Raw genomic sequence first — 20,763 nt, forward strand, 5'->3', positions numbered from 1 at the left:
GCTCACAAAGCACTTCCCACTAGCCGAACTTCACTGTTTGCAAACTTTGCACCTGGTCATTGCTTAAGGAAGCATTTTTATAAAGTTTTCAGTGTAATTAAAAGTGACGTTATGCTATTTGGGTTCTGTTTGTTTTGTTTTTTTTCTCTCTCTACATTTTGGCCCTGCATTCTGCTTTTCCTGACACCACGTTATCGGGCAGGAAATTGAGAAATGTGTTTATGTACCACAGTGCCCTCTCCCAAACACAACCCCCCATTTCCCTTTAAGAGTAACCACCACCGTTCTGGTTTTCATAGTCATGTTCTTGCTTTTTAAAAAATTGTTTTATCACACAAGAGTACCTCCCTAATATTATAGTTTAGTTTTTTTTTTTTATGTTTAAAGATTTTATTTATTTATTTGACAGAGAGAGAGAGATCACAAGTAGGCAGAGAGGCAGGCAGAGAGAGAGGGGGAAGCAGGCTCCCTGCTGAGCAGAGAGCCCGATGCAGGGCTCCATCACAGGACTCTGAGATCATGACCTGAGCCGAAGGCAGAGGATTTAACCCACGGAGCCACCCAGGTGCCCCTATTATAGTTTAGTTTTACTTTGTTGTTGTTGTTGTGTTTTTTTTTTAAAGGCGTGTTTCTAAGGTATCTTTTCATTTTTAGGTTTCTTTCTTTCCCTTTTCTAGTTTATCTGTTGAAAACACCAGATTGTTTGTCTTGTCGAGTTTTCTCACACTCTATATGTGGTCGATCACTTTCGTGGGGTGCCGTTTAACATGTTTTTCCATCCTCCATATTTCCTGGAAACTGGTAGTTGAATCTAGAGACTTAGGACACCGTCCCCCTTTACTCCTCGCCCCCCACCCTGGACAAAATGACTGCCTAGGTAGTGGGTGTCCTCCTTGGGAGACACACAGTTCCGTGTCTGAGAGGGTTGCTGCAGCTGATGGAAAATGCCGAGATCCATGATTCACCAGGAGTTACAGCATCATTCTGTCAGATTTCTAGAGTTTCTTCACTTACTGGCTGGAACTGTATAAAAAGAAAGTTTTCCTCCTCTATTATCTGGTTGCCTTTAGTGGCACATTTAGTATAGGAAGAGCAGTGTACCTTTTGTTATTTTCCCTTTACTTACTATTGCTCAAAAAAAAAAAAAAAGTTGTCTCTAATGTATCCACCATAAGTGGGATATAGATATCTATATATATTTATATATAGATAGTGATCTCATGGTTTGTTTGTTTTTTTTTTAAGATTTTATTTATTTATTTGACAGAGATCACAAGTAGGCAGAGAGGCAGTCAGAGAGAGAGAGAGGAAGAGGAAGCAGGCTCCCCGCTGAGCAGAGAGCCCAATGTGGGGCTCGATCCCAGGACCCTGAGATCATGAACCGACTCGAAGGCAGAGGCTTACCCCACTGAGCCACCCAGGTGCCCCTGACCTCGTGGTTTTGTACCGGAATTGCAAATTCAGTGAAAATGCAGAAGTACAGGTTGAGTATTTGAATTCTGCCATTCATCTGTATGTTTGTCCAGTCCCCACAAGAGTTTAAGGACTAAGAAGACTAGGAATGACAGAATTAGTGTAACACACAAACCCATATTTTACACAGAACATTCTTGTAATAACTACGAATAGCACGGTTCCTTAAAGGAGCCAAAGCAGTTATTCCATTCTTTCTCTCCCTTAGGTTTTGTTTGTTTTTACAGTTGGGGTGTTTCTCTGGTTAGAGGGTAGGGCCCTCCTTTATACCGTGCTCTTCCCCCATAACCTCATCAGCTGGAAATTTTAAGGAGATTAAGATTATAGCCTTAGGCTTTTGCTATTCTGGTAATGTAACGAACACTTTCTTCCTCTGTGACTATGAAAGAGAATAATAAAGGGAACCAAATCTGTGTCGACAAAAGAATAATTCTTCAAAGGAATATTACATTCAGAAACACATAGAGCATTATTATGAATGACTTAAAACTGCTTTGTCTATATTGGATGTCCCCTAAATGTAACTTTTACAACATCTTTTGTCTTGTTTTCTTTTGTGGCTAACAGAACATTCCAGTGTGCCAGTGGAAAAAAATATCACCTTAGAACGACCTTCAGCTATAGAACTCACATGTCAATTCACAACTTCTGGGGATGTGAATTCAATAAATGTGACTTGGAAAAAAGGGGATGAACAACTTAAGAATTACCATGTCAATGCCACAGGAGGCATCCTGTATACCCAGTACAAGTGAGTACATAACATTTTAACCTGCGTGGCTCAAGGAAATTCATCAACTTCTAAACATTTTTGATGACTGGGCAGTCTTGCCTTTGCTGTCTCCTGAAGGTTATGCTAATGTTCTAATTTGCATATTTACATCATTGTTTCTATTTTAGAATTTTGATTAAATGCTGAGTCTTTTTCATTTTTATCAAGAAGTGTTTTGAGAACTAAGCCTATATTAATAAATTCTCTTTAGGTTTCCCATCATTAATAGCGAACAACTGGGAAGCTATTCTTGTTTCTTTGAAGAGGAAAAGGAACGAAGGGGCACATTTAATTTCGGAGGTTAGTACTAATAATTTATAGAGTAATAACTTCAGCATTATATTTTTAGAATTCTAAACCCCCCAATTTTTGAATTACCATTACAATACTAAGCATAATGGGCTGAGAGAGAATCATATACTTTCCACTGAATCTTAAGTGGTGACCTTAAAAATGGAGTGTCCCAGTCTCTCTAAGTGGTAGCATTTGCATTTCCCAATCCATTCCCACTCCTGTCCCTCCCCTAGCTTAAAGTGAGACTTTAGTGTGAAAGATGGGGCTGCCAGGTTGTACCAATCTCTCGAATTTCTTTGCTTATTCATTTGTTTAGGCCACTAAACTCAGAGCTTTTATATACTGTCTCTTTAGGTGTCTGAGTTACTGTAACCCTAGACTGTGAGACTGTGCTTTGGTGTTCTGTACCAGTGGATCTGGGACTTGGGGGTTTTAGGGAGCCATAAAATTTAAAAATAATACGGAGATGCACAAAGGTTGCCTGTTTTTGGTCTCTTCCAATAAGGACAAAACCCAGAATACAATCCATAGCTCCTCCCTGTGGAACGAGAAAAAGTAAAATCAGAATATTTTACTCTTCCTCTCATTAGACCAGAACTGTAAAGGTCTCAGTCTCATAATAAAGACTAGTCACTGAGTTGGGCACTTATCTTCATGAAAAACCCCTTTTCTGTGATAGATTAGTGAACCACAGTGTCCAGACTGGTATCTGGGAAATGTGGTCTATTGCCACATTAACTATTCTGGGCTTTGCTTCACATTATGTGTATTTCCCAAGGTACATGAGAAATTGTTCTCTACTTTTTCTGAAAATTGTGAGGTCTGGCTAGCTGCCCTGACAAAATATGGATATTGTCTCCAAGGCCCTATCAATAGCAGAACAGCCTACTTCAACATGATCATGATTTAAGGTGGTTTGCCTCTATATGGCTCCCTACCTTCCCTCCGTTCTCACAGACTCATTTCCTTCACTTGGTTTTGTAAATGTTCCTCCTTGGCAAATATAATAAATCCTTGTGTTTTGCAATTTGGTCTCTGCAAAGGCAGAAACTATTCCCGTCCTTTGATTATTTTGATCATGTACATCCTCTCTTAACCTCCTTTCCTCTGCGTAATTTAATTTCGTGGAGGAGAGAGGCACCATACATTTCCTTCCCTTATTCCCTTCCTTCCCTGGTCTTTTTCTTTCTTTCCTTCCCTCCCACTCCTCCCCCTCTTCCCTTCTTTCTTTCCTTCTTAATGAGCTAAAAAGATATTAAACACCTGCACAAACACATAATCCTCTATTAAGCATTTTATTGAGTCCCCTTTAAATATGTAAAGAAGGTCTGTAGGTTTTGAGGGAATCTTCGTCAAATCTTGAGGCTTAAAGTGATTCCAGAGATTCAGTTCTTAAAAATTGTCTTTTTCAGGGGTGCCTTGTTGGCTCAGTTGGTTAAGCATCTACCTTCGGCTCAAGTCGTGATCCCAGGGTCCTGGGATGGAGCCCTGAGTCCAGCTCTCTGCTCAGCAGGGAGCCTGCTTCTCCCTCTCCCTCTGCCTGCTTGTGCTCTCACTCTGTGTCAAATAAATAAAATCTCTAGAAAAAAAGAAAAATTGCTTTTTCCCACCATCTAAATAGGACTGTTTTCTAGAAATACGTACTAATTACGCCTGTTCACAGTTTAAATATTGAATATACTATGTTTTTTCCTATTTGCTCTCTTATAATAAATTACTTAAATTATTATTTGGCACTGATCGGTCCTGCTTCTAATGTGAAGATTAACAGAAACATTTTACTTTTCAATATGCCAATACATTTAATGCCATGTGGACTTGGAGAAAGCCTCTTGATTCCATATCTATTTTGAGATGACTAGGCTGATTCTGGCTGGTGTCAGGAGCACCAACACAAGGCTTGGGTTTGAAATCAAATGCTTGAGGAATGCAAATAGCCGCTGAATATTTACTGTTTTTCTTTTTCCTTTTTATAGTTTTTTTAAAGTACTTTTTAGTTCAGTTTATTAGTTGTTTGTTTTTTTTTTTTTTTTTTTTTTTTTTTTAACAGAGATCACAAGTAGGCAGAGAGGCAGGCAGAGAGAGAGAGGGAGAAACAGGCACCCACTGAGCAGAGAGCCCGATGCGGGGCTCGATCCCAAGACCCTGAGATCATGACCTGAGCTGAAGGCAGAGGCTTTAACCCACTGAGCCACCCAGGCACCCCTGTTTATTAGTTTTTAATCCCCTCTTAACATTTATAAACTTTTAAATATGCATTATGTCTCGAAGACATTTATAAAATTAATAAGTTGGGCCTTTCTAGATCTTTCGTAAAATCGTAATTTCCTGTAACTCATCTAAATTGAATATTGCTTGGAGAAATAATTTCATTTGATTACAATTTAAAGGCATCTGCAGAAGAGTTCATATTATAGTTATTATTTACTTAGATCTGTAAGGCTTATAAGATGGCATCTATTTTTATAAATATCCTATTATATCTCCGTATGACTTGCTTACGGGTTTTCCTAAGAAGAAGGCTTAGTTTTCCTTAGCAATCCTACAACTAAGTGTGGTTGAAAGCCTTTTTTATCCTCTATTTTAAGTTCAGCCAAGAAAAACCCATTTTGCTATTGACTATATGAGTCAACTAGTGCCTGAGCCTGAGTCCTTGGAATAATTCATCAGCAGAGCCCCTGCGTGTGCCTTTTCGGGAGCTGGTTGATTTATTACTAGAGATTATAAAAGGGCCTCAGCATCACTGATTAGTACAATGCAAAAAAACCTGCTGACTTTGTGGGTTTGGCTGTTGATGCTGGGTCCCAGAGAGAGAACGAAAGTCACACTGGAAGCTGGCAGGTACTAACATGTTGGTGATTACTTTTCATTCAAGAAAGATGAGTGGTGGGCCCCATGTTTCTCAGTAGCTGGTCAACTCTTTTGACATAGTTGCTGAAAACTTCTATAACATTCATCAGTGTTAAAATCTCCTAGTAGAAAGATGCAGAAATTTAATTGGTGAAGGATGAGATTTTGATGGCACCAAGTGCTATGAAACCTTTCTTGGCCTGGCCGTCTGTCTCCATATCCAAGGAGATGTAGTATTATACTACATCTAGTATATAGTACTATTCTACATAGTACTATGTAGAATCGGTTGGAACTTCAGCTTTAAACCCCAATGTTGATGTCTAGTTAGCTGTCTTTGACTACATGGAAGAGTCTTTTCCTAATTCGGTGATTCCTAAATGTCCTTGAGCCAAAAGTGACCTAGGCTGATTTTTTTCCTAGTTCATGATTTAAATCTCTAAGTTTATAACTCCATAGGGCTTTTACTATCACCAGGCAGATCCTGAGCCCCATCCAGACAATAGTTTGAATCAGCAATTCAGCATCTTCAAACTTGGATTCTACCAATCCCAAGACTCTTACTGGTCCTGCCTTATCCAAAGTTTCAAAAGGTTAACAGCACACATTAAAATACTGTATCGTTATCCTTCTTTGCATAAATATTTCCAAACATTAAGTAGCAGCCCAGAACCAACTGTGACCTCTGGAAAAGTTCCAACAAAGTAGAGTTTCCTGACCTTGGTGCATTTTATAGTTTAGATCCACACTGCTGTTATCAGCCATATAAAGTGTAGCAGAGCAGTAGTTAATGTCCACCTTTTCACATGGAACTCAGGAAGTGTGGTTCTGCTTCAGCTGAGGTTTGGAAGGAACCTTGTGGCTTCAGAAAAGAATCCTTATTTTAGCCAAGCTTGAATCTCTGCTTAATCTGCACATTTTCAGTGGAGGCCTCCCCTAAAGTAGGGTTGACCCTCCCAGGAGCTTCTGTGTTCTCATACTTCATTTAACAATAAAGCCACACCAGGTATTGGGCATATTGGAATGAAGTATGACTACAGTGTGATCTTGAACTGATAGACTCATAGTGTTTTGTCGGGAGGCCCTCGAATAACTTCCTTCTCACTCTGTCCAATCATTCCTTTTCCCAACAAAATCTCAAGTAAAGAAACACACACCCAAAAAAGGACACTAAAGCAAAGTCACATTTTATTATTGGCCAGCCTTGGCCACAAATGTTGCTGAAATTCTTGGAAGGCTTTGCCATACAGAAGGCTTCTTTCTCCTCAGTGAGGTTGTACTAACCTTAAGCCAAAGCAGAGCCATGGGTTCCTTCACAGCCCAAGGTCAGTTAGGTCTTTACTCCTCTAAACGGGAGGATAACACCCTCCTGAGCCGGGAAAAATATGCTGAGCATGAGGCTGAGTTATTTATACCTCCAGATTTCTATCCCTAGAAAACAGGGCCCAATCAGCGCCCAGGACCATGACTAATCCAGGATAATCCTCCTCTCTAAGACTGGAAAACTGAAAGGAGGGAATTTCTGGTGAGGTCACTGGGGACTTCATTCCACAGGCTGCTGCTCAGCCTTTTTTTCCCACCACCTCCAGTGTCTAGTGAGGAAACAGGATCTACCATAAGAAAAAAACAGAATGGGGAGCCCCTGGGGGGCTTAGTCAGTTAAGTGTTTGCCTTCAGCTCAGGTCATGATCTTGGGGTCCTTGAATTGAGTCCCGCATCTAGCTCCTTGCTCAGCAGGGAGCCTCTTTCTCCCTCTCCCTCTGCCTACCACGCCCCTTGCTTGAGCTCTCTCTCTCTCTCTCTGTGTCAAATAAATATATATAAAAATATAATATTATAATGATAAATAATACATAATATAATATATAAATATATAATAATAATATAATAATGTAAATAAATGAAAAACAAAATTTTCAAAAAAAAAAGAAACAGAATGAAATGTACTATGGTTCAGCATAATTTAGGCCTACAACGTTCTGATGCTGAAATTTATTGTCTTGTTCCTCAAGAACTTAAAATGTAGTTACGTTAATATCGGGACAGATGGTCATCCTATTCTCTTGGATCCTAGAGTTGCTTCCAGTTTTCTCATATTGGTTATTTGCCTGCAGTAGACTACTCTCTGGGTTCCCGGATGAACCCAGAGGCCGGTAGTTACAGGCTGAAGAAACAACAAAAGTAGTTTGAGTTAATAGGGAGAACACTTAAACACGAGAGACATCATCTTTATTGTTATTTTAAAAATGCATGTGGATAGCAATTATTTTCTTATTTAAAAATTTCACTCATAGGGGCGCCTGGGTGGCTCAGTGGGTTAAGCCTCTGCATTTGGCTCGGGTCATGATCTCAGGTCCTGGGATCGAGCCCCGCATCGGGCTCTCTGCTCAGCGGGGAGCCTGCTTCCCACATCGGGCTCTCTGCTCCACAGGGAGCCTGCCTCTCTGCCTAGTTGTGATTTCTCTCTGTCAAATAAATAAAATATTAAAAAAAAAATGTCACTCATAGATTATGTCAAAGTACCAGTTGCTTTATTCTGCTTTTTCTTGTTAAAACCAGTATGTGGTGAGCGGGCCCTTTTTATTCTTAGATTTTTATGTAATATGTAAAGTTATCATTCCACGTGTTTTTTCTGCTCTATATACGACATAGGTCTGGAAGCAAGATTTTCTTTTTAACTTTTTAACCGATTTAATTTCTTGTTATGGCAAGGAGCAATAATGAGGTGCCCTGATTTAAATTGTTTTTAATTCATGCTGAAATTGTAATCCTTACACAAAAATCTTACTCAGCTGCTTTCACCGAGTACATGAAGTTGTGTTTCAAGCAGTGGAATTTGTTTCACAGCCTCACAAAGTTCTTTAATAGATGTTATTAAAGGATCTCAAAGCTCCTCTGTTTTTTCATTCTTTGGGGCCTTGTCTCCTGTAAATTCATCCCCTTGAATTTTTCATCATTTTACTCTTTTAGTCTCTTTTCTCACATGGGCTGGGTGGTCTATAAAGGATTCAATTTGGAGCCTTTCCCACGTTTTGGGGGTTTTTATGTGTTTCTACAGTTCTGAGATGTATTCAGATGAATTTCCAGTTCTCTTTTTTTATTCTAAGTCTTATTTCCTCTCTGTTCCACATGACCAGCTGACCTAGAAATCATTCTCGCACATGATTAATGATCTATCTTAGTAAGCTGGCTCATGACCACTAGGTAATAAGGCTGTGGGCATTACAAATTGCAAGGAAGGTCAGTTAAGAAAAGCTGTACCAGTTCATGATCAAAACTTTGTGGTGTTTACTTTGCACCAAACACTTTATTTATTATGATCTCATACTTAATCCTTTACAACAACATGGTAAGATGGGTTATGACCTACTGAAGTCCTCAACGTTAGTAACACTGAAACTGTAATTTGAGTGTATGTACTTCCTGGACCCAAATCAATTCTTGGTCACATCATGGCCACATTGTGCTGACGTCCTTCAAACACTTAATAATGATCTGACATTTGAAATGGATACATATTAGCCACATATTAACTAAATAGCCCTCAGCCTGTTGGTGACCGATCAGAATGTGGGACACTGGTGGCCTCAGTCAAAAGGAATGCTCAGAATATCTTCTGGCTGAGATGTCTTAGATAAAGACAGTCACATGTATTCATTCTCTCCTCTCTCAGGAGTGCCCTAGTGATACCTGACTAGGTTTATGAAGTATTAGTTGGTGATTATAAATTTTGATTGGCAGTTCACAGCTTTAGTTGATTTAAAATTGTAGACCATTCAGTTTCATGAAAACATGTTTCCTTGGTTATGTAAAGGGTGAGAATTGATTTATAGATTGCTCTGTTATCTTTCGTATGAATTACTTGAATCGCTAATGCTGACATGGGTGACATACCTTCCTCTTATTTGCATCTCTTTTTATTAGTACTGCCTCATTCAACACTCAGCTGGTCAGCAGCCTTGATGAAGGAGAGGGTGATATATGCAGTTGTATTTAGGCATATTTTATTTATTTATTTTTAAAAGATTTTATTTATTTATTTGAGAGAGAGAGAGCGTGCGTACACAAGTAGGGGGTGTGGAGGGGCAGAGGGAGAGGGCGAAGCAGACTCCCCGCTGAGCAGGGAGCCCAACCCTGGAGATCATGACCTGAGCTGAAGACAGATGCTTAATAGACTATGGCTCCCCTTTAGGCACATTTTAAACAATAAGGATAAAAGGAGACTTCCCACACCGATCATTGTAACCTTAATCACCTGAGGACAGAACTCATAAATCCTATTCTCCAACCCTATGTTACCACTTCTATGGTAGTTACACAAGTCAGGATTTCTTTTCTCATTATTACCAACTATTTCCCCTTTCCTCATCTTTATGATTCATACAGCAAACGCCAATTATCTTTGGGTAGTACAAAGCCAAGATCACTTAGAAAATGTATTCAATCTAGAAACCTAACTTTAATACTTCAAACCAATCTTTGTATTTCTACCCTGGCCAATCCCAAAACAAAATATAAATATAGGATAACAAGGGGATATCAAGCAATATTTATAAAATTTGTCAATATAGCATTAAAAATTTATACATGACTTTATACTTTATCTCTGTTGCCAAATAAAAAAAGGAAAAACAAAACATAAAACCAAAAACTTGCTAGAATGAGTAAAAGAAAAAAAGTAAAAATAACCTTCATTGGTCAGTCTACACCTCCAGTATAAATGCACATTCAATAATATATCCTTTGAGGTCAGTGAGAAGAAACTGATTCCACCATGGAGTTTGGGTGGAATTCTTTCATTGCTTTGCTTATGTTCTGATGTTTTAATTTTCCTTACCAAGTTATTCATATCCTTAAAACTTAATTTTTCTAAATTCAGTGGTCATTTTTATTCTGTTACTAATGGCACCTACCTCAAACTTTCTTAGGAAATTTATCGTCCAAAACAAATAAACAAAAACAGGAGAAAAAGAGTCATAGAGACAACAAACCTGTGGTTGCCAGGGGGTGTGGTGTGGTGGGGAAAATGACAAAATGGGTAAAGGGCATTGGAGGTATGGGACTCCAGTTATGGCATGGATAAGTCAGGGGGATGAAAGCTACAGCATAGGGAATAAGGTCTATGATATTATAATAGTGTTTCATGGTGATAGATAGTAGGTACATGTGTGGTGAGCTTAACATGTAGACCGCTACGTTGTACACCTGGAACTAATGTAATACTGTGTACCAACTATACTCCCAATTAAGAAAATAGTTTCACATTATATGAAACTAAAATTATATAAAGAAAATCATACTGATGAGAACATGGAAGGGGAATTTGTCTTCAACTTTAATACATGTCCCTATTCAAACTCTTACATTAACATATATTTCTCTAAATTTTTCTTAGTCCCTGAAGTTCAAGGAAAAAACAAGCCATTGATCACTTATGTGGGGGATTCCGTTGTCTTGGTGTGTAAATGCCAACACTGTGCTCCTTTAAATTGGACCTGGTACAGTGGTAATAGGAGTGTACAGGTAAGATCATATTTCTGTGATTTGAAGAAAACAAAATTCATTTACTTATAAATGAATTTATTTATAAATTTTATTTATAATTTTAAATTTTAAATTTTATTTCATAAATAATATTATTAACAGACTCAGAATTCCTAGGACTATTTGTACTTCTGTTATCTTATTATTTAGTATGTCTTCATGAAGTAAAAACCGTGGAGTTGTCCTACCTTTCAAGTTTTTAGCGTCTTACATTACACATCTGAAGAGACTCTTAATGTGTTATTAACCAGTACTTTGTTTTTTAGATTTAGCAACTTATTTAAATTTTTTGAAAGGAAGTTATCATTCATTTTTAGTTGATGAGTTTAAAAATAACCCTAACAAAAACATCCTTTTTTCTTATCATTCCAAGAAAGTATCTAGAAAAAAAAGTAGGTTTATTTTCCAACTTCTGTCTCTGGAAACATTTGTGAAAGAATTTAATACAGTGATGACACTTGAGAAAAGAATGAAAATTTGGTAACTTAAACCTAGGTCTTGGGTTCTTTCAGTAAGTGTCATTGGCCTCTTTTGGCCTTCCAGAATCCAAAGGGAGGCCAAATACCTTACACTCCCACTAAAGAATTAATGGCTATTCAAAGAGCTAATAATAAGAAAAACAAGAGTATTCAGAAAATCATTCCTCACTTTCTTTCTTCCTCCCAAAGAGCTTCTAATAGCAGGGAAATTAAGGACATTGTCCTTCACGGGACACCTGTCTATTGCTCTGGTACTAATGAGCATTGAAATTAAAGTCCTGCGGCAAGCTATAATTCTAGGAGGGACAGACAGTATGAGACTGTGTAGATCTTACAAGGAAATAGTAGGTTCCTTAGACAAAATTGATACTGCCATAGACCGTTGAAGGGACCAGAGGAATGGACTTAAAAGGGAGAGTGACTGATTCTGTGATAACGCTGGTTTGAGTTTTCAGAGAAATCTCCAAATCACTTAGGAGCAGACATAAATCATTAATATTTCTGCTTCGCTTCTTATTGATGATTAGGAAAGGCAATCATTTTGAGTAGGTAAATATTAACAAACATGTATGTGAATTTATAAAGATAAATATCATTTGTGGTGGCTTGAAATACATAGCCCAATTTATTTCTTTATATGTGATACTGTGCAAAAAAAAACAACCCTAAATCTAATTGTATTAAACTCTTACAATGTGGTCTGTGTTTCTCTCCATTTGCTGTCATAATTTGTTCTCAATTTGGCCCTAAGCATGGGTTATATTAGGATGTGAGGAAAGTGTAGGGCTGTGAGAACAGGTTACAATGTTAAGTCAAGTGTTTTTTTCAAAATGTAGACCAACCATCTGCCTCCGAATCACCTGGGTGCCTGGGAAACACGCATGGCTTTGATGTATCAGCTCCGAATTAGAGAGGGTACATTTGAACAGGCATCACAGACTGTGGCTGGGCACAGGGAGCCAGGTGGCTTTAATTTGGTGGCGGGGAAGGCAAATAATAAATTCAAAGACTGTCCTTCATCAGAAAGCCTCCAAGAATATTTGTATGCAGATCAGCATTTATTGAACAGTGCTGCTGAGTGATAGCACAGTGAAGGCATCAAATAGCCTGAGAATAAGTTTTAATTTAAACGGATTAAATAACTCAGCTCCCAAAAGCTTAGTATGGCTCTGGAGAGACTGGGGAAAATCCAGTGAATCTCAGGAGTCAGCTTGCCTGAGAAAGAAAGAAACTCAGATAGGAGAAGACAGGTGTGCAGAAGACCACAGATCCCGGGCTCACAGTGGATTTCTACCTTTCCCGCTCCACCAGCCTCACAGGCCTGGAGATTTCATCCTCATTTCCAGTCTGAGGAACGCCCAGTGTCAGGAGCCAGTGATCTTCCTTTGTAGGAATGATCACATCTAATAGCTTCATTAATTCATTAATTCAGGAGCCAATTTGATGTGTGCCTGCTCTTGTGAAGGAGGAAGTACTTTGAACAGCTAGTTGGGGATTAGATCGAGAACCCAGAGGGCTGGAATTTTTCTGTGTCTTTGATTCGAATATTTACCCACAATGCTCTACACTATAGTTTCAAACATGGAGTACTTAGCACTTAAAATATCCCTTCCCTTTGCTACCTTTGGGAGGTGAAACTCTCGGACTCTGTTATGTAAACTTCTCATAAACTTTACTATGCCTTACAGCTTTTGCTCAAAACTCGATCATTTAGAACGTGTGTCTTTTATGCAATATGATAGGAATGCATTTTGATGTTTTCTTGTATTAGGTTCCTCTTGATGTTCACATGAATGATAAGTATGTGATCAATGGAACAAACGCTAATGAAACAAGGCTCAAGATAATGCAGCTTTCAGAAGACGATAAAGGATCTTACTGGTGCCATGCAATGTTCCAGTTGGGCGAGAGCCAAGAAAGTGTTGAACTTGTTGTGATAAGTTATTTGGTGCCCCTCAAACCATTTCTTGGAATAGTTGTTGAAGTTATTCTTTTAGTGGCTATTATTCTGTTTTGTGAAATGCACACACAAAAGAAAAAGATGCACACGGGTAAGATTTCTTTTTTTAGATAATGTTCTTATGTTATGACGTAATATATTATAATGGCTTTAGAGTTATCTAACTTCTGTTATTTGGAGTGGTATTCATTTAACATTAATGGTGACAGTGGCTGTGAGCTTATATTGACGGTCTTTCTGTTTCAACTTCCTAAGAAATTTTAGTGTGAAAATATACTTTTCCTCTTTTTGCTTTGGTGTTACTGATACCTAAACACCAAATTGGTGATACGTGCTTTGGTACTAGAATATTAGAAGATTCCGTGATACCTTAACGTAAAAGATGTCAAAGACAAACAGTCTTTTCCTTAGATAACTCACTTAAAAATATTTTATCAAACATTCTGGAGTTCTCATAAGAGAGACATTGTCTGGTCAGTTCTCTGTTTTTGTAGCATGTGCTTGATAGACTGCAGGTTGAGAAACCAATGCTCCCCTAAGAAAATTTATCTTACATTCTGTATTCTTTTCTGATTTTGTACAAGATTTTTAGTAACTTAAAGAATTACAGGTCAATCAGTCTGATTTTGAAAATTGCAGGCACTAGACTGTGCTCGATCAAAATTGCAGGTAAGGTCTGGAGAGCAGGGAAGGAGAACGTGATAGATGTGTGGCGTCTCACGTTGTATATCTCTCTCTCTCGTTCCAAAGAGGGAAACCACACATTGCATTCTTAACGTGGGGAAAGTTGAATTCAACATACATGCTCCATAAGAATAATAAACCAATCTTAATGAATTCCTTTTTTGTTATACAGATGATGGGAAAGAATTTGAACAAGTTGAACAGTTGTAAGTATTATTTTTACAGATTAATTTTCACTTGAGTAAAATACAGATAAATATGGAATTGAATAAAAAGTTTGTGGTTAGACTAGGTATTTACTCCAAAGATACTGAGGTAGTGATTGGAAGGGGCATCTGCCCTCCAGTGTTTATAGCAGTGATAGCCAAAATACCTCTGTCTGTTGACAGAGGAATGGATGAAGAAGATGTGGTATACATAGTCAGTGGAACACTACTCAGCCATCAGAGAGGGTGACATCTTAACATTTACATCACCATGGATTGAACTGGAGGGTATTATGCTGGATGAAATAAGACAATCAGAGAAAGACAATTATCATATGGTTTCGTTCATATGTGGAATATAAGGAATAGTACAGAGGATCATGGGGAAAGGGAGGGAAAACTGAATGGAAAGAAATCAGAAATGGAGACAAACCATAAGAGACTCTTTTTTTTTTTTTTAAGAGTTTATTTATTTATTCATGAGAGACAGAGAGAGAGGCAGAGGGAGAAGCAGGCTCCCCATTGAGCAGGGAACCCGATTCAGGACTCAGTCCCAGGACCCCATGATCATGACCTGAGCTGAAGGCAGATGCTTAACCATCTGAGCCACCCAGGCACCCCACCATGAGAGACTCTTAACTATAGGATACAAACCGAGGGTTGCCAGAACGGGAGAGGGGTGGGAGGATGGGGTAACTGGGTGATGGGCATTAAGGAGGACACATGATGTGATGAGCACTGGGTGTTCTATGGAACTGATGAGTTATTGAAGTCTATATCTAAAACTAATGATGTACTATATGTTGGCTAGCTGAATTTATTTATTTATTTTAAGATTTTGCATATTTATTTGAGAAAGAGAAGACAGAGAGAGCGAGCCAAGGGGTGGCAGGTAGAGGCAGAGACCCTAGGATCATGACCTGAGCCCGAAGGCAGACACTTAACTGACTGGAGCTACCCAGGCGCCCTCGCTAATTGAATTTAAATAAATAAAAAAAAAAAGTTTGCAATTAGGACAAAAACACAAGAGTATATTATGTGTGTGTTATTTTTTGTACACATCCATGTTGTGGAGAGGCATGTGGAGTTTGCCTGCCTACATTAGGATCCCCCCTCTACCATTCATTTTTACCTCTCTGTGCTTCAATTTTGCCTGCAACAAAATGACTTTAATTATAGTATTTGCTTTATAAGGCTTTTGGGTTAAATGATATTCTCTATGTAAAAATGCTTAGCATAGGCTTTGATGCACAGGGGTGTTCAGTAACCATAAGGAAGTATTATTTGTATAAGTCAGTAATTCTTAACCCTGGCTATATTTTTGGTCATTTAGGATGTTCCTTAAAAATACAGTTACTCAGAATTTACTGGATCTCCTGGATCAGAACCTCTGGGATTGGTGCCTGGACATCTGGATTTCTTTAAAATGTCTATCCCTGATTCTAAGTCTCTCTCATGTGGAAAATCACTGGTCTAGAATTTTATTAGTCACTGTTTTTGAAAGAACACATATTGTGTCCCAGGTTCACTTAACAGCTGCTTTGTTCAGAGTGGAACATGAGGAGGGCTGAGAAGAAAATTATCTGGGGTGTAATTTAGTTTGGTGAAGATGGGAGTGACTAGTTCCTCTCAGCAGAGGATTGAGCATGGAATCCAGTGATGGAGGTCCCTGAGACTGGGATTAAAGTCTGAGTAACATAGCTGAGGATTGGACCAGGAAAAGGAGATCAGGTTAAAGCAGCTGGAAGAAACGTAGGAAATGGAAGGTCTGAGCCAATATAACCAACACAGAATGGCACCTGGAGTTTATCTTCGAACGGCCAGCACAGGTTCTGAGTGTGGTCTCTAGCCATGGTCAAAGAGCAGGAGTGGGGTGGCCAGCTGTCATTTAGAGATTTGTAGACATTATTCACATAGTTATTTTTATTCAGTTCACATATGGCAGGTAAAATAAATCAACAAAATATGAGCTTCTACAGTAAGGCCATGAAATAATTATATCAGGAGTTCCGTAACCTCGGATAGGAGAAACAAAACGATGTTGTCTTGACATCAACTCTTAGAGTTGGAAGGAAACTGCACCTCTTTCTGGTGAACTTGGACATCCAGTTTATAGTACTTTGAATGTTTCATCTTTCTGGTTCCCAGGTACTGATTCCCATTCTTAACTTGGAGTCATATAAAAAATAAGACAGTCATTCAGATATTTGAAACAGTTACAGCCTTGCTCAAATGCTGTTGTCCCAGCTCAGCTATCCCAATGTTTCCAGCCAATCATTCCCTTGCAGTCACATCTGGAGGCTGCTCCTGTCTCTGTGGATTCTGGTTCATCTAAGACACACTCTGAAAGGGTAGCACCAGAACACTATGGGGTAGACTTACCAAATCTTAATTTAATTTTCATTTATGTAGCTTATCCTAATTAAAAAATATTTTTAAGGTACTTTTTTCTAGAATTCCTTAGGTGGAATGCCAAACTGATTCAATCTACAGTAGAAATGATTTACTTTCTTTTCTTTTATTGATAATTGGGATAGTGTACATAATATTCTCTACCCTGCACTGTTCCACAGACAGCACTGGCAGTGTTAAATTTTTTAGTTTATTTCTTATTTTAATATCTTTAGATTTAATACAAGCATCTAGGGCACATGAATTCATATGCAGCAACCTTTTTACCAGTGTTCTTTTAGAATTTTTAGTTAGCAATGCACTTTTTTTTCTTTAAAGTAATCCCTATTTCCAACGTGGGGTTCTAAAATTTTTAGTTAGGAGATAAATTTTTCTTGATAGAATATATAATATAATATAGTATAGTGTAATATAATATAATAATATGTAGTATATAATATGATAGTATTATTAGTATACTTTCTATTTTATACTATATTAATAGTATAAAGGGACACCTGGGTGGCTCAGTTGGTTAAGCATCTGCCTTCGACTCAGGTCATGATCCCAGGGCCCTGGGATCAAGTCCAATATCCAGCTCCCTGCTCAGCAGGAAGTCTGCTTCTCCCTCTCCCTCTCCTGCTCCCTCTGCTTATGCTCTCTCTGTCTCTCTCTCTGACAAATAAATAAAATCTTTTTAAAAGTATATAAAATAATAGTATGTAATATAGTATAATAATACTGTATGTAAATAAAAAATACATATATTTTTTATCATTACATTTTCTATATAATGCATATATGTTTAGATGTCAGGAAGAGTCATAGAGTTCCTTGATGAAAATAAATCTTAAAAGCAGTGCTAAATGTGTAACATCAAAACAACCTGTAACTTCAGATATTTCAATGAGGAGCTCATTCGTTTATTTGATCCACTCATATATTTAATCCATATAATCTTACCTGCTGGCCTCTCCCCCAAATCTGAATTAGGTGGTTGAATTTACTTTCTGATGGTGATACCTTAATGAGCTCAGGCCTGCCCATAAAACCTAGAAGGGTATTCATTATGCACTCTCGTTACCCAGTTTAGTCATTCTTGTCTTAAGAATCTGAAGGTCACATTTGTAGTCTTGCCCTGATGTGCACTGGATAGACAACCACATTTAACCTCTAATTCATTGTAATAAACATGCCCGATCACAGCACCTGTATCTCACATGTTGGCAGAACTTCTGCTTGGCTATTATCAAAATAGCCTCAAAACTGCTCACAAGTTGCCATATACCTAAGTCTCATTCATGCTGTGGGAGAAGCCGTTTTCCCTCTGCATAAAACAAACAGGACTGGTCACTGTCCTCTGTGGCAACAGTTCTTCTCTAAAGCAATGGTAGAAAAACAGTATCAACATTATAAGTAAAACATTTTTAGGAAAAATGAATTATCTCTATTGACTGTTATGTTTTAACCTGATGGCCATGATATAGATGATGTTTTGACTTGATTTAGTGCAATGTAAATATTTTGTGATTTTCTTTTTGTTTTCCGTACAGGAAATCAGATGATAGCAACGGCATAGAAAATAATGCCCCTAGGCACAGAAAAAATGTAAGTTACTTCCAAATGATATTCTTTTTTTTTTTTTTAAAGATTTTATTTATTTATTTGAAAGACAGAGATCACAAGAAGGCAGAGAGGCAGGCAGAGAGAGAGGAAGGGAAGCAGGTTCCCTGCTGAGCAGAGAGCCCGATGCGGGGCTCGATCCCAGGACCCTGGGATCACGACCCGAGCTAAAGGCAGAGGCTTTAACCCACTGAGCCACCCAGGCGCCCCTCCAAATGATACTCTAAATAAAAGGTAAAATTCCCTATACATAGACTATTATCCAGCTACATTTTTTGGTTTCATATGAGACCTAATCATTCACTATGGGTTTGAATATAGTTGTTTAGAATATTATAGGAGAAAATATATAGTTACACAAACATAAATGACACCTTTTTTCTATCAGAGAACATGTAGCAACCAATCTAAAAATATATCTTTTGTATCACCTATATATATGTATATATATTTGTCACCATGGGCTAGTTCCTTCTGTTTTTCATAGTTACTTTTTTTCCCCCCTCTCTTAGGTTTTCTGGATTCTCCTTTCTTTAAATTCTCATATACTCCCATATATTTGGGATTATGAACAAATCCACAGTAGCTTATTTCCTTTACTGATTAGAATAAAAATATTCAGAGTTGATCAACATTTTCCCCCCAAGTATTTAGAAAACAGATACTGTTAGTTTCAGCAGTGATTTGGATCACTCCTTCCTAGCACTTTTTGCTTTGCTAAAGTGATGAAAGTTATAGAATAATCAGGACATACTAATTATGTTTCCTTATGCTTTATTTAACTCAGGAAGCTATGAGCCAGTGAAAGCAAAACATCGTGTCAAGAGTAATGGGAAGATGTATAGTTTCTACTTCAGCTTTGTTTATGTTTCCTGTGAAGAATATCTGAGTTTTTATTTTTACAAGGATGAAAAGTTTATGTGATATGCTCAGCAGTAGTTTTGCAATAATACATGCTATCTCAGATCCAAAGATATATTTTCCTTCTGTGATTATTTTACATTAAAGCAAGGTAAATCATATTAAATATGTTCTATGAGCTATAACCCAGGATAACTAATTTCATCTTGGTCATCAAGGGATGCACATAAGAGATACCAGCAAAACCAGTTAGTACTACATGAACTAATGTCATTCAAGACCTGTGTATAACCAAAGAATTCATTAAAGAGAAAACTTTTGCCATTTGCCTTAAGTTTTTTTTTCCAATTATGTTTACTATGTATAGAAATATTTGTAATAATTTTCATGTAATGTTCACCCTCTGTCATATTGGATAAAAACATTTTTATTAGGAAATGAATATGTTCTGCCTTTGCTAATGATTTGCAATCTGCAGAAGAAAAACATACATTTCCTCCACAAATACTGGTTTAAGGCAAGGAAATACTTGCCCCAAATCGCCTATCATACAAAAATATGTTTCCCAATCTTTGTTCTACTCATTTCCATTACTTATACACACTAGGGAAAGGTGACTTTTAGCCTTTATGTAGAGCATTTTTTAAACGCCATGGGTTTCAGATTTCTTAAGTTCCACCAGGCATTAACACTGTGGGTACGGGTCTCTGTAGTCATAATATTGCCCTGCTACAGGGATGCCTCTGTGGTTCATGGTTTCCTGGTATCTTTGACTGATATCTGGTGTCCTGATACCCATGGATGGCTAAAAACCTAAAAATGCATTATTAGTGCTTTATAGTCATGATTTCTTTGTTCGAAATCCAGAAGTACTGAATAATTCTTCTACGTTGTTGCAAATGCCCTAAACTTGTCTTCAAAATTAGGATAGTTTCTATTGCATATATAACTGAAATATTTTACAAAATCCCCGTAACCAAATCAAATGAAATATGAATAGACATGAAACACTGTCAGTGGCTTTGCGTGGACTATGAAAATCATACTAGATTGGGTTGAAGACAATGATGTGAATCCTGCTGGATGTCCTTAGTGCTGGTGGGTCCTATCCCACAGAGATCAGAACAATCAGAAGCCAAAGAGGAAGAGTTTGGGATGGTGGCAAGGAGCCCACAATTTTTGGTGGAGTTCAACATTTGAGAAGAGGCGTTCAATAATTTGGGGAAAAAATAGCTTCTAGAAATGTTCACTATGTACTGGCTGATAAAATAATAAAATTGTGGTGAAAATTATAATTTATATGGCATCTTAACTAATGTTAAAAAATATTACTATTAGGAATAATACACATAAAGTGGCGACTTGGAATCTGCCCATTATTTTGTTGCAGCACTGTTCTGTGTAAAGCGTGTTAACTTTATCTGCACATTTTATTGAACTAGAATATATCCCTGAAGTAATGGCAGATTTCATTTTATTCTTAGTCTTACAGCCATGAGCCATGCATTGTTTTGGTTTAATACATTATTTTTTTAATGATTTTATTTATTAATTTGAGAGAGAGAGATAGAGAGAGAGCATGGGCAGGGGGAGGGGCAGAGGGAGAAGCAGACTCCCTGCTGAGCA

The 20,763-nt window shown here is 37.8% G+C and overlaps 1 protein-coding gene across 1 annotated transcript in view; it reads left to right on the forward strand.

The window, feature by feature from the left end:
• LOC111140772 (embigin) overlaps positions 1-19,461 on the forward strand; it is a 45,688-nt gene extending 26,227 nt beyond the window's left edge. Inside the window, exons 5-11 of the mRNA XM_022492961.1 lie at positions 2,041-2,224; positions 2,457-2,545; positions 10,785-10,912; positions 13,184-13,463; positions 14,229-14,262; positions 18,207-18,261; positions 19,064-19,461. Of these exons, the coding sequence (XP_022348669.1) occupies positions 2,041-2,224; positions 2,457-2,545; positions 10,785-10,912; positions 13,184-13,463; positions 14,229-14,262; positions 18,207-18,261; positions 19,064-19,081 (788 nt within the window). The 3' untranslated portion in view covers positions 19,082-19,461. The remainder of the gene's footprint in view (positions 1-2,040; positions 2,225-2,456; positions 2,546-10,784; positions 10,913-13,183; positions 13,464-14,228; positions 14,263-18,206; positions 18,262-19,063) is intronic.
• Positions 19,462-20,763: the final 1,302 nt, after the last annotated feature.

This window comes from Enhydra lutris, unplaced genomic scaffold (assembly GCF_002288905.1).
Source record: "Enhydra lutris kenyoni isolate GAN:26980312 unplaced genomic scaffold, ASM228890v2 scaffoldscaffold5, whole genome shotgun sequence".
Taxonomy (NCBI): Eukaryota; Metazoa; Chordata; class Mammalia; order Carnivora; family Mustelidae; genus Enhydra; species Enhydra lutris.